We start from the raw sequence: 14,445 nt of genomic DNA on the forward strand, positions 1-14,445 counted from the left end.
GAGATATATTAACCATTTTTGTGCAGGTACCATGCCCCCGCCCCCACCATTAACAGAAGAGTGCCCACTCTCAGCTGCGCCCCAAGTTACGCCCCCTCCCTCCATAGACACAAATCATGGATTCTCCCTGGTTTCGTGTTACTAACACATATACTAGTACTAATAACTAGTATGAGGGCGTATCCTACCAGAGTTTGAACCATGTTGATCCTCTGCGTCCTCATAAGCTGCACAAAGTTGTGGACATCCACTTTGCCCTCCGTCTTGGCTCGCTCGAGCTCGACGTCTATGGCAATATAGGAACCCGTTCGCCCCACCCCCGCACTTTATCAAAAAGAAAACATTTAGAGGATAATAAGTTCAGTTAAATGTTGCAGTGATTTTCATCGAATAAGCACTATCAATAAACTTTGCATGCACAATGCAAAATGATTAAAATTGAACGGGAAAAGGGGTTGAGTGCCTTGGCCCAGATATTTGTGAATGCAATCTAAATTCGTCAGTATAAATGCTCGCACGTATAAGCTGTGTGAAGTTAGGTAAACATACGACATTGGACATTGGACATTCAAAATCGAATGTTGTGCTGGCACGACATTGGACATTGGACATTCAAAAGTGAAACTCGTGCTGGCACGACATTGGACATTGGACATTCAAAATCAAATGTTGTGCTGGCACGACAATGGACATTGGACATTCAAAAATGAAAGTCGTGCTGGCACGACATTGGACATTGGACATTCAAAATCGAATGTTGTGCTGGCACGACAATGGACATTGGACATTCAAAAGTGAAAGTCGTGCTGGCACGACATTAGACATTGGACATTCAAAAATGAATGTCGTGCAAGCACGACATTGGACATTGGACATTCAAAATCGAATGTTGTGCTGGCACGACATTGGACATTGGACATTCAAAAGTGAAAGTCGTGCTGGCACGACATTGGACATTGGACATTCAAAATCGAATGTTGTGCTGGCACGACATTGGACATTGGACATTCAAAAGTGAAAGTCGTGCTGGCACAACATTAGACATTGGACATTCAAAAATGAATGTCGTGCCAACACGACATTGGACATTGGACATTCAATATCGAATGTTTTGCTGGCACGACATTGGACATTCAAAAGTGAAAGTCGTGCTGGCACGATATTGGACATTGGACATTCAAAAATGAATGCCGTGCCAGCACGACATTGGACATTGGACATTCAAAATTGAATGTTGTGCCAGCACGACATTGGACATTGGACATTGGACATTTAAAAATGAATGTCGTGCCAGCATAACATTGGACATTGGACAATCAAAAGCGAATGTTGTGCTGGCACGACATTGGACATTGGACATTCAAAATCAAATGTTGTGCTGGCACGACATTGGACATTGTACATTCGAAAACGAAAGTCGTGCTGGCACGACATTGGACATTCAAACCGAAATGGCACGACATTGGACATTCAAAATATGTCGTGCTGGTTAGTTGTCTAGTTAATAAATATTAATTTTGGACCCATGATAGACAGAGACTTCGAATAATCCCTTAAGATAGATCTTAGCAGTTCACGCGTCCATCAGCTGAATAATACGGGACCAGTACTGTTGTCGAATTTAACTGTTTGTTTTATATTTGAACAATTATTGAGCGCGATATTTATGAAATGTTGCAGAGGTTAGCACCAATCAATCCAAATTGTACATATAGTCATTGTATACATAAAGGCAGTAGATATATCACTACATAATGATATTTTACAATTGTTATTGTATAACCTCAATATGAATTATTGTTTGGTGGGACACAATTTTGCAATCGATTGTGTTTTGTTTTCTTTTACTCATAAATTCTGTTGATTGCATTTATAGTTGATATACAGCATATGTCTTATTTCAATTTGGATAGTTTTAATCCATCAAAGGTGGATACCCTGTTGAGAGCCGGAATATGTTCAGCAAAGGTGTTATATTTTTATTGCTCAATATAATCCGCAAAGACAATAACGCTTTATCTAGCACTTTCATTTCACATTATATTACTTTCATAATCATCAAAGACTTTAGTTTGAAACATGACTTATACAAGGTTTGCATACTTTTGGTGACCAATCAAAAACCCTATATTGAAAAGGAATAGGCCATTTTGTGAACAGATCTAGGAAAACCTCAGAGAATGAATGAGTGTCCAGCGGATAATTTAAAACCGTTTCGATTTTAAATGTCCAATGTCCTGCCAGCACAACATCACGACATTCATTTTTGAAATCCCAATGTCCAATGTCGTGCTGGCACGACATTTATTTTTGAATGTCCAATGTCGTGCCAGCACGACTTTCACTTTTGAATGTCCAATGTCCAATGTCGTGCCAGCACGACTTTCAATTTTGAATGTCCAATGTCCAATGTCGTGACAGCACAACATTCAATTTTGAATGTCCAATATCGTGCTAGCACGACATTCCTTTTTGAAATCCCAATGTCCAATGTCCAATGTCGTGCTGGCACGACATTCGTTTTTGAATGTCTAATGTCCAATGTCCTTCCAGCACGACCTCTTATTTTGAATGTCCAATGTCGTGCCAGCACAACATTCGATTTTGAATGTCCTATGTCCAATGTCGTATGTTTAGCTAACTTCACACAGCTAGAGATTATGTTTCGACATTTTAACTTCTAAAACATCGATTACAAATCAAACTGTAAACGTTGGTAATGGCAAAGGGAATTCTTATTATCTTCATCAGCGTACCTGCAATGTATGACCTGAGGCCCGGCCTCCAGATTGTCATGAGATCTTATCTTCTGCCGTAGAAGAAGTAGGGAGTTGCTGAAGGCCGGCACTCCGTGGTCGGGCCACGCTGTATAATGGAACTGCTTTACCAACCGAACCTCTTTTTCCTGATAAATATACAAATATATGTTTTAATAAATGTATATATATGGAAACACAAAATACTTCTTTGTAAATTATTGCACACCAACAAGTTTATAACTCTAGTGATGGACTTAGACAGGCTATCACATTTACTGATCACGTGTACTTCCGTTTTGAATGTTAAAATGATCGCACACGTTCTCATTGTCATTATCAAATACAAATACATATACCCTATACAATGCCAAATCTTAATAATAATTTAGCACAGTCGAATCCCGTTGTCACGAGCTCTCAGGGGCCGTCGAATTTACCTCGAGTCTCGGAAAAATCGAGCTTTGGAATATAGAAATCGTCCTTTATATCTAGTTCGAGCCAACGAGGAATTCGAATTCAGCGAGTTCGAGCCAGCGGGGTTCGGCTGTGTGTACAATATACCTTTGTGAGTTTGAATGTCCTGGTTGTGAAGTCAGGGAGATGATAAGTGCTCATGTGTTCAACCGTTATATCATGGTAGTTTTCTGTATCGTCATTTGGCCAGTACGACTCGCACTTTTTCTGGAAAGTATTAAATATACTACATGTATTTCTTATTCATTTATCACTAACATATCGAATTGCATAGAACTGTTTCTGTTTGCAATATGAATTTAATGTTGAATTAAACAAAAGGGTTTCGTAATCATGACTCAAAGCAAGGGGTGTGGGGTTACTACTAAGACTTCGACCGTCGTCTTCGCCAACCTACCGGTAGGGGTAAGTAAATACTGACGAAATTCGGACCTGAGGGTGGTGAGCATATTTACCCATCGCTTTCGGGATGGATTCATTCGGGGCTTATTAACATGCGCTGCTGTGATTGGAAAGCACAAAATTGGTCTGGTGCTTTTCGTGCCTCACCTTGTGTCATATGTCCTTCCAGGGAGATAGGGGTAGGGCGGCAATTGATATTCATGGGCATGAGTGAGAAGGGACATGCCTTGCACACAACCATACGTACCTTTCCCGTCTCTGTGGGATTGGTCAGCATAATAATGGTCCGGGATTTTTCCTGCCACACCATCCGCCATATGTCCTTTAACGTCTCCTTAGTGGGACCTAGGGAAGAGCATACTTTTCAAATGACACATTTTGATGACGTCATCATGTGAAAGCAAGATAAATTGAAAAAAGCAAGAAAAAAACACTGTTTTTTCTGGCATATTCAAATTTCACTTTTAGAAGTAAAGGCGAATAAGTATTTTCTAACATTTTTAGAAATGCCAGTTTATTAAACTTTGCAATAGCACTACTGAAACGTTGTCTGTCCGAATCTTGCATGTTTACAATTTAGTCGTTCAAAAGAACTCACCCTGTGCTGCTATGTAAGCCGCTTCTTTTGAATATCCCTGAAAAACAGAAGGGTTGTGTTATATTCATACCTACAATCTGGTTGATGTGAATGTATATTTACGTCAAATTTATAAATATTTACAAACGAAAATGCCACGAAGATATATGATAAATGCGGATTAAAAGTAAGGAATTTCGTATCAAGAAAACATTGGATCTTTAACACCGATGATTACGTAACCTACTGATAACCTGTTCGTAATGTCAAAAGTTAAGATTTATCATATAACTTGAACTGATACAAGTGACATATCGTCTGCTCCTGTGTCAAGTTTGATCAAAGTCGTCTGCTGAGTATTCGTGCGTAAGCATAAGTAGGTCATGATGATTGTTTTTATAAAAGCATTTGAGCACCAAAAGTTCAATCTACACCAAATCTTTGAAATCTTGTAGATAATTATACTTCGTCATAGTAAAAAAGAGGCCCATGAGGCCGTATGCTCTACTGGCATGGTTGCATGATTAGGTAATAGGCAACATATTGATAGTTCACTTTGAACAATTTGTGTTTGGGTTAGCTGAAAACAAAATTGTTTTCGGACGCACAGATGGATGCACAGACAACACGCCATCGCATAAGCTTTTCTGGCCTTTGGCCAGTTTAGTAAACATCTGGTTATAAATAGACTACTCATCAAATATCAATAAAACCTCTTTAACAAAGGCAAGGGAGTAACCCAACTGCACTCTCTGAGTACAGGTTGTGTTCCTTAATGTTCAAATCGCTCGTGAGATTGGACCAAAAAGTAGTTATATTTATTCCAAAAATGCACCTGAAAGCACTCATTTTCTAATAAATGTACTCTTTGATACCGAAAGTGAAAAAAAAATACAGATCAAGCATAAAAATATTCTTGTTTTAACAGAGAGTGAGCCCACGCTACAGTCAAGAAAAAATAGATTACCGAAAGTTAATTACTATGCCACAAGGACTTATACATCACATGGATATTTTATCCTTAGTTTAAGTCATTCAATGGTAACATTACGTGATCAAGTGTTCAACCAATCACGCAACAATCCTGTGGCGAATCGCTAAGCTAACGTTTTTCAAATAGTGGATTTCAAAGACAACATTTGAGCAAGTACCGACATTTGTTGAAAGGTTCCAACTATCAGAATCTTATTTTAAACACTCCTTATGATATGCCACACTTTATGGACGAGACGCTTCAACAATACAAGGGAGATTACAATAACAACCACTGCACTCTTTGAAAACAGGTTGTCTCTCTTAGACTGTAATTATTCATTTGGCTACAATAGCAATTTTTATAATTGCATAGGCAAATATCCAGACTTGTATGGCTGGTTTGAGAACCGAGCTCTCATGGATTTATATGACTACTGTACAAGTTTGATCAAGATACAATGAAAACTGAAGACTAAATCGCGTTCACACGCAATTGTTTACGGACGCACGGACGAAGGACACCACGCCATGGCATAAGATGTTCTGGCCTTTGGCCAGTAGAGCTTTATGAATCAGTGCAGATGTAGCACTTACGTCAATATAGTTTGCATTGATATAGTCTTCGTGTTTTTCTTCAATATCGTGTAGAACTACTCTCGTATGGTCATCTGAAATAATTAAAAAAGAAGTTCGTTACAAGAGCGCCACGGAGCGAACGCTTGTCTGTTGTTTCCAATCGAATATAGGACAAAAAACGATGTTATTATTCTAGCCATAGTTATAGACTTTGATTTACATGTGCGTACCAAGTTTTGTTTAAATATTTTGAAATGTAATATAATTATGGCCAAGGTTAAAAATGTCGCACAAGGCATTTGCAGACGACGAGGACATCGAGGATATACAATACCTCGACTTTTTTCACCTTATAACAGACGACCAAAATACGCATCGAAACTGTATGATAATATTAAGGTTGTTTGGTCGCATGCAACACATAGACGCAGGGTTTAATCTCAAACAAGTTATAAATGTTTCAAACAAGTTTACAATCCAGGTACTTAATCTAATGATTGTATCTAAACATATCGTCTTCTGAGAACGAGGTCTCAAATCGTAAGGAATGATAAGGATGCGATCATAATTTTTTAAAAACACGTAACTTAAAAAATAAGTTAGGTGTTTTGAGTAAATGATTAGCCTTATTTGATACCTAAAACAAAAACTGCACTAAATCATACACATTAAAATTACTTACATGCAACGATATTTCCGTATCTGTTTTTGCTTTTATTCTCGTCTTTTCTCGCCGCCTCACACAAGGCCGTGACGCCACATGGAATTAACTGTAAAGTAATGTACAGAATTGAGCAAACTATCAATCGTTTAATTTTTGGGCATGCCGTTATGAGGGGCATATTTGAGTTGCTCTTAACTCCGAAAGGATGAAAGTAAGAATGACCAGCACACAATTGACGGAGGTATCAAGGTTCATACATGAATATATTATTCGTTATTTGAAATAATGCAACTGTTAAAAGTTATGCAAGCCGACTTCAACGCTGTAACTGATTACAACGATCATCCAATCAAATTACTTCAACTTTCAAATCAAAAGTGCAGGCGAAGATAAGAAAGGGTCATTTAAAACAGTTATAAACATTCCAGAAAATCATCACGCTTTTCAAGTTATTTGCATAGATTTTATCTGGACTCAGTCACTGACTAGTATGATAGTAATGCGTCAAGCCTTCAGTACTTTCAGCGGTTTGATTTTACCTTATATTCCCGCTTGAATCCCTCACAGTCGTTACACTTGTTGTTCTTCACATAGTCCCACAGGTCCTCCACACGTACCGAAAGTATCTCGAACCCGATGTTACCGTACACCGGCTCCGAATCTGTGTCCGACACGTGACCGCCGCCACCGCTCCGTGCTGCCCCTAGAAGCGGATCCACATCCATCGTATCTGTACGTAGGTTGGTTTATTAATGTTTTATATATAAATGAAAATTACAATATGAATCAATCAATCAATTAACCCAACGATTCATCCAGTTTCCGAAACCAGTCGCCGCCACCAGTATGTAACTGTGTACATGCCAGGGACAAGGCTCTTCTTACCTAGGCTTTGAAGCTGCATGGAGATTACCCTGAATTCCGGTTACGGTAGAATTGTCGGTCGGAGGTTCAGAATCCCCGATCTACGTGTAGTAGTGGCGATATCCCCTACTTGTTTATAAGAATGCAAGGCCAGACCTACCTATAGGCGTAGAGGGCGGCGTAAGTTCTGGTTCCGGTATGATTGTCGGCCCGAAATTAGGCATCTCCGCTTTCTCTCGTTCTGACTGCAGTTTCTTTTTCCTGGGATTTAAAGAATGTATTTCTTTATTTGAGCGCATTTGTCAAGACACTTACAAGACATTTTAAGCAATCCCTCCCGAGTTCGATTCTTTGGAAGAAAACAGCAGGCGCTTTCTTTTTGAGAGGCTAGGAGAGCATGTCCCTTGTTGGGCTTAAACCCATCACCTTTTGGGTGTGAGTCAGACACCTAGAACACTAGAACAGGGTTATCCTTAGGCAGGCCGCAGAAATTGTGTTGTGATTTGAGAGGGCATTTTGTCTTTCTGTTTGAGTTCTCGATTGCTCAGTTTCGAGCGCTATTGACTACTGTCCCGTCGTTAAAGCTGCAATCTAACAGATATACCATTTTAACAACTTTTTTTACATTTTGTTTTGGAAAGAGCAAATTTTACGTACATATCTGCAAACCAATGATATAAGTAAGATTGGTGACAAAAAATCAGATCGTAGATTTTCATATTTCCGTTCGAAAATTCATGTTTTATGGCTTAAACCGTTACTAAAGGTTTAAGAAAAGTGCATAAATCATCAATTTTTTAACTTAAATATAAAAATCTGCGATTTTTGTCAGCAGTCTTATGTAACTGGTTTCCAATTTTTGCAAAAATTGGCTCGTTCTAAGACAAAAAAATAAAAAAAGTTGTCAAAACGTTCAATCTGTGAGAGTGCAGCTTCAAGGATCGAACCTAACCATATAATTAAGAGAGTATCTGTCACTTCGTCATCTGATTTAAAATGTATCCTTAGTTATATCTTATTCATTTTACATGTTATGGACAAGCCGAAATAACGGAAGTCATTGTCACTCGACGTTTTTAACTGGATTATTTCCCTTACATCATTACAAGAGATTTTGATATTCAGAGAGAACTGGTGCTGTTATTTGTTTCAAATAAACTTAAATTGTAGGATTAAAACTGAACTGTCTTCGTCTTGGAATGAGCGAATTGTTGAGCAAATATGTCTGGAAATCATTGATATAAGACTGCTGACAAAAGATCAGATCACAGATGTTCATATTTACGTTCGAAAATTGATGTTTTACTAGCGCTTTAAGAGAAATGTCGTTTTCGGCAGTTTTCCAAGAATTTGAGATCTTTCTATAGAACGTTATCTTACATGACTGGATTGAAGACATTAATGCCAAAATCAGCTGATTCTGAGACAAGAAATAAAATAAATGTCAAAATTGTCAATCTGTGAGTGTGCAGTTTTTAATTATTCGTAAAGAGCACCAAGAACTTTCAAAATATACTATCTTAGCTAGTTTAATGGAAAAGGCCCACAGAAAGGCTGCGCTTGTCAGATGATATGGCCGGTTTTGGATAATCTCTATCAAAAGTCTTCGCTACCAACAAAACGACGCAACAAAGCACCAAAAAAATGTTGCCACATATTAAACTGAAAAACACAAGTAGCGCAATCTTACCTCCAGACAAAGAGTAGCAACGCCACCACGAGGATCATCACGATAAACACGATAAGAACGCCGACAATCACTGGAACGTGGTTTGACGTCGGTGCTGCAGTCAGTACAGGGCGTTCTGCAACAGATACTTGACGTCATAACAAGAATTTTACGTCATACGTGAGTAAAGTAACGCGAACGTTCCTTGATAAAATACACGTGACCGTCATTGCAAAAATATACATACGTGGTCACAATAAAATGATGTGTAAAAATATAATACAGTCCAACCCCGTTGGCTCGAACTCGCTCGGCTCGATTTCCTCGTTGGCTCGAACAGGATGTAAAGGACAGGTTTCTTTCAATTGAAGGTAAGCATTCTCGCTTGGCTCGAATTTTTGACGCTCGAAGTGCTTTCGTCGGTCCCCTGGAGTTCAAGCCAACGGGGTTCGCCTTAGTTTTACTTAATGTTCGCAATGTGGTTCATAAAGGTTCATTACAATTCAAATAATAAATAAGCCTGTAAAACAAATCAACATTTTGTACCATGAATAGTTAGTATGCCATGTAGTTAAAGGGATGCGCCAAATATGTATTTGATAGCAATATGTACGTTATGTGTATCTCGCTGAGTTAATTGTTACGTTTTCGCTACACTTTTTGTCTCTGCAATTCCAAGTATATACACATTATCAGCTCTTTTTACAGCAAATTCACACTTTTGTGTGTAACAAACACACTTACCTACGGCACCTTTAACTGCTTTAGTGGTAGATTTCCGAACACCCTGAAAAACAACAGAACTTCAAACGTCTAAGTCAAAAATCGATCATTCTTGATGTCGTAACGTGAACCCTCTTTTATATGTTCTTTTATATTCACGTTATACGTTGAATGTTAAATCTGTCTTATAATCTAAAGACAAAATAAAATGCCTTAGTTTTTTCATTTCCGCTTGCAACTGTCCAAAATCCCCGCTGCTCATTCTCGAAAGAAAGATCGATCTTTGGTTTTTTATTATTTTTTTTGGCCTTTATTCACGTCTTTTAAGCTTAAAGCGGTACTCTCAAAGATTGGCAGATTGATATTATTATTTATTTTTTCTCACTTTCAGCAATGCTTTCAATTCAGTCATATCAGAAAACTCACTATATACAGATCGTATTTGTTTGGAAAACTGCCGAAAATTTCATTTCTCTTAAAGCGTTAGCAACGTTTTTAGCCGTAAAATAACATTTTTTTCGAACATAAATATTAAAAACTGCTATATAATCTAACATATCTTATATAAACAGCAGTCTTATATCACTGGTTTTCAGACCTTTACGCAAATTTTGTTTTTGTTTTTTCAAGAAAAAAAATGAAAAGTTGTCTAAAAAGTCAATCTGTGAAAGTTTTAAGGTGTGTATTACCGTGTCGGTTTCCGCGAACGCACACAGCCATATATCGTATTCAACGTCACTCTCAAGAGGGACATTCGTGAATCCGCCGTACGTCCGATTATCGCCGACGACGAACGTGCCGACGACCGCTGTATCCGTCAGCTGAGCGGCGACGTACATCGACAGGCCTTCGCGCGTCGCCGTGTAATAGTCCATTGACGTACTCGTGACGTCATCGTCCAGGACGCTCCGTCGTGACCGCTCCGAGAGGATTTCGACGATTATTCTGTAATAGCTGGAAATGAGAAAGTAAAATGGAAACATACGATTAAATGTACTCACTCAAAGAGTTTATGTTGGCAATCTTTTTTTTAAAACGTGTTGATATTGAACTAAATTAGGCCAAAAAATCATTCAAGCGGCAAATTTTAATCTCGACTCAAAACAACTTAAAGCAACTTCCCACAATCTATTCTCAGCTAACCTGACAGTGTCGTCATCGTGGGGTTTTATCTCCAAGGTGACGGTGGTCTCGGATCGGCCCAGGATCGTGGGGGCGGGCGGATCGCTTGGGTCTAGGGGCATAAACAAGTTCGGTTAATTTCGAGTAAATTTAGTGAGTATTTGTTAAAATCTAAACTCTTTACCTGTAACACAAATACTTGTTCTTTGTATTGTGGTTACAATAGTGATAGGTGGTTTGGAAACCTGTTTCGAAAGTTTTGCTGAAAGTAAAAATGCATGGTTGTGTGTACAGCTTCAACAACTTGGAGCTTCTACAACTAGCCAATATATCCATTTTTTCTTTAAGACAATGATACCGCAGATGGTCGTTTGCCAGTTTTTACAAATGGTTTTTCAACACACGTGTTGGATTACTGTATGCTATGTTGTTGTTTTTGTGTTAAGTAGTATTCGGTTGTAACGAACCGATAAAACCGCATCCAGTTTCGGTTTTCGTAAAAAGAACGAGAATACTGGTTTTCATTTGATTTGAAACTGTCACAATAAATACACTGCTTGTGAAACCAATAAAAACATAACCTGTTTATTACCAACAAAAACGCACTCAGCCTAGTTTCATTTAAAGCATTAAGCTCGTATGGAAACCGGTTCAAGGATCTAACAACCTTACATTAAGGACATACGTATTTACCGGTCTCTACGGGAAATAATCCCCAAACATACCCCAAGATAAAGCGTGGGTGATAATCAATCCTTAATAAATAAATATGAATACGCTTGAAAACATATCGCGCTGATTTTTTTTTCTTTTAAAGAGGCTGTACTCCGTATGATAAAATAGCGAAAAAAAAGTGGTCGAAAAATGACATCAACTTGGTTTCGATATGTACAATGCATTGAAACTTACTAACTGAAGTACCACATAGTTTAAATTATTTTTCGCATTTTTTTCCGTATTTTTCCATTGAAAAAGATTACTCTACCTAGTAGAATTCATTCTTTATGCGTGTTAGGCTAGTCGATGTTATCACGTGATATTACCAAGTTAGGTATATAGCTGAAATATTCCAATCTGTAGGAGTAAGCCTTCGTAGCACAGTGGATACAGCACTGGATGCAAATTTTGGCGACCCCGGTTCGAACCCGGACTCCGACACGATTTTTTTACATTTTTGTATTTTTTTCCAATTATGATATCAAAGAGTAAAACATTTTATTAAATAATTGTCCTGAGATTCGTTACAGAAAAAAATGGTGCAACTCTGGTATACAGTCCCTTTAATGCTAAACTTGTTTTAAGTTAAAGTATATCCACAGCCAAATACAAATAAATCTTGATAAACAACAGATAGGGCCTCATATAAGAAAAGCAGTGAATGAATAATTGCAGCTAATCCATAAAGACGTCATAGTTCATTGTAACAATGTGGCGGTTTGTATTAAGTAATAGTTAAACGATATGAATTAAAATCTAAATAGTTAAGAATGGGCGGAGTGATGGTAGCGAGCAAGCCATTTTTAATCAATAATATTTAATTCAGGTCATCTTACTGACTTAAAATACAACTTCATTGGCTGACACAATGTCAACACAAAATCTAGCGCAGGGAGTGTGCATCGAATGAGTGGCAGTTGGCGGACCTTAAAGACCTGCGAAAGTTGAAATAAAGCCTGGTATTTAACGATTGACTATCTGCAATTTCATTGGCTGTAAATGTAGGACGCATCCTAAACATACTCAAAACTTAAGCTCATAGCAGATGATGATCCCTTACCAACAGACAGGGTCCACATGAGGAGGTAGGAGGTGGGGCCAGTTCCGGTGCTCGTGCTCGCGTTGATCGTGCACTTGTATTGTAGGGAAGGCCGCAGCCCCGTGTAGTTGAATGACGTCATCTTGCTAGGGATCCGGTACGGCTCCGTGTCCGGCGCCAGCAGCTTCCGGACGTTCACACAGTGAATCTGGGCATGATTTAAAAGTGGTTTTATTTATTGGTGTCGGTAAAACATAAACATTCTCACCAGAGGCAAAGATTTAGAACAGTTTCAAGAATAAGTTCAGACTCATGTGGCAAAAGTCCAAATCTTATATTATCCTATATTATCTTTATTGTAACTTTCTTTCTAGATGATTTTTGATGATAACATTTGCTGATTTTTTTTTTCTTTTCAAATTATACAATTTATATACAATAATCACATTTATTTTTGTTAAAACGAATGGAATAGATATGATACTTTGTCATTTATTATTGAAGTGCTTTTTTGGAGTCTGAGCCTAGACTTAGACTTAGGACTGTAAGTAATCAAGGTCCATGTTCTTCTGTTGTTGTTTTCTTGAGAGGTTGTAAGTACCCCTGGTTGGGAATGGAAACCGGTCTTTCTTTGTAGTTAAGTAGTTGTGATGAAATTTGATGAATGTTATTATTATTTGAAGCTGACATTTAATTTTGTAGAACGAATGAAATAAGATGGTTCTTTGTAAAAAAAGTGTTTTTCTGAGTCTGAATCTGAAATCAGACTGTTCATAACCACGGCCTCAGACAACAGATTAAACTGTGACTTGAATTAAATTTCACTTTGAACATCACTATAAAATCACAAATCAACAGCAACTCCAAATATGCGTTCTCATTGTTCATCGCTTCAAACTAGCCAATCAGAGCCAAGTATTTCGTGCACTTTATTTTGGTTATTGCCCTACGTGACTGAGTCGATTCATATATTGGACAGTGACGTCATACTTAAGTATATAATATATACCTGTAACTAAAAGCAGATAAAAGTTCACGTTTTCCAAATTTAATGAATATGTTCAATAGTCGCTATCTCTCCCTTGGAATTAATCAAATTTGTTATGCATAAACTATAAAATATGCATGTAAGTGCACAATTTGTCAGTTTAAGTTATAGTTAGATGGCACGAAATAAACTCGTGTTGATAAAGAATGGGCAGAGTAAGCGTAGGTTGTAGAATACATCCTCATTGGCTGACACATTGTCAACGCAAAATCTAACGCAGGGAATGTGTATCGGGTGAGTGGCATTGGGCGGACCTTTAAACACCAGCGAAAGTTGAAATTCTTTATGATTAAGCCTAGTACTTAATGATTGCCTGTCTGCAATTTCATTGTCTGTAAATGTAAGTTGTATTCTTATATAAGCTATTGCAACCGTTCTTTTGGCGTCAATCGTATAGGAGAAAGAAATTAGTTAAAATTCATAGTAGTATATGAATGAACTTACATAATAGAAGAGAATCTGTACGGCGGAGTCTTCAGGTTCGTCCCACTTGAGCATCACTGACGTCAGAGTGCGCGAGGTGTTCCGAAAACGCGTCACCATCCCCGGACCTAAAACCGAAAATGGACTTAAACACAAAGGAATTACGTACATGATCTGGAAACATAATGATATCATAGTATCTCTATCTTAGATGCATGCAATACGGCAATTGAAATTGCAGACTTAATGAACAAAGAGAGCCTAGAGACATTTTCATTTCGGAAGATACAAAAAGAATATCAATAAGTATGTGGCTTAGGATAGACAGTCACGTTCCATTCATTTTGGATCCTGCTTTCACCTTTTTAGAACCATTGTTGTAATGGGCACATCTCAGATCCAGAAGCGGTTGC

At 38.0% G+C, this 14,445-nt stretch overlaps 1 protein-coding gene across 1 annotated transcript in view; it reads right to left on the minus strand.

Annotated features, from left to right (window-relative positions):
* Window positions 1-14,445, minus strand: part of LOC128213222 (receptor-type tyrosine-protein phosphatase S-like) — a 96,657-nt gene that overhangs the window by 12,903 nt on the left and 69,309 nt on the right. Inside the window, exons 15-29 of the mRNA XM_052918782.1 lie at window positions 14,054-14,160; window positions 12,583-12,769; window positions 10,827-10,917; window positions 10,373-10,637; window positions 9,705-9,747; window positions 8,982-9,096; window positions 7,452-7,552; window positions 6,967-7,157; window positions 6,446-6,533; window positions 5,782-5,855; window positions 4,234-4,270; window positions 3,883-3,980; window positions 3,321-3,440; window positions 2,757-2,905; window positions 189-324 (exon numbers count right to left, since the gene is read on the minus strand). Of these exons, the coding sequence (XP_052774742.1) occupies window positions 189-324; window positions 2,757-2,905; window positions 3,321-3,440; window positions 3,883-3,980; window positions 4,234-4,270; window positions 5,782-5,855; window positions 6,446-6,533; window positions 6,967-7,157; window positions 7,452-7,552; window positions 8,982-9,096; window positions 9,705-9,747; window positions 10,373-10,637; window positions 10,827-10,917; window positions 12,583-12,769; window positions 14,054-14,160 (1,802 nt within the window). The remainder of the gene's footprint in view (window positions 1-188; window positions 325-2,756; window positions 2,906-3,320; window positions 3,441-3,882; window positions 3,981-4,233; window positions 4,271-5,781; window positions 5,856-6,445; window positions 6,534-6,966; window positions 7,158-7,451; window positions 7,553-8,981; window positions 9,097-9,704; window positions 9,748-10,372; window positions 10,638-10,826; window positions 10,918-12,582; window positions 12,770-14,053; window positions 14,161-14,445) is intronic.

Source organism: Mya arenaria, chromosome 13 (assembly GCF_026914265.1).
Source record: "Mya arenaria isolate MELC-2E11 chromosome 13, ASM2691426v1".
Taxonomy (NCBI): domain Eukaryota; kingdom Metazoa; phylum Mollusca; class Bivalvia; order Myida; family Myidae; genus Mya; species Mya arenaria.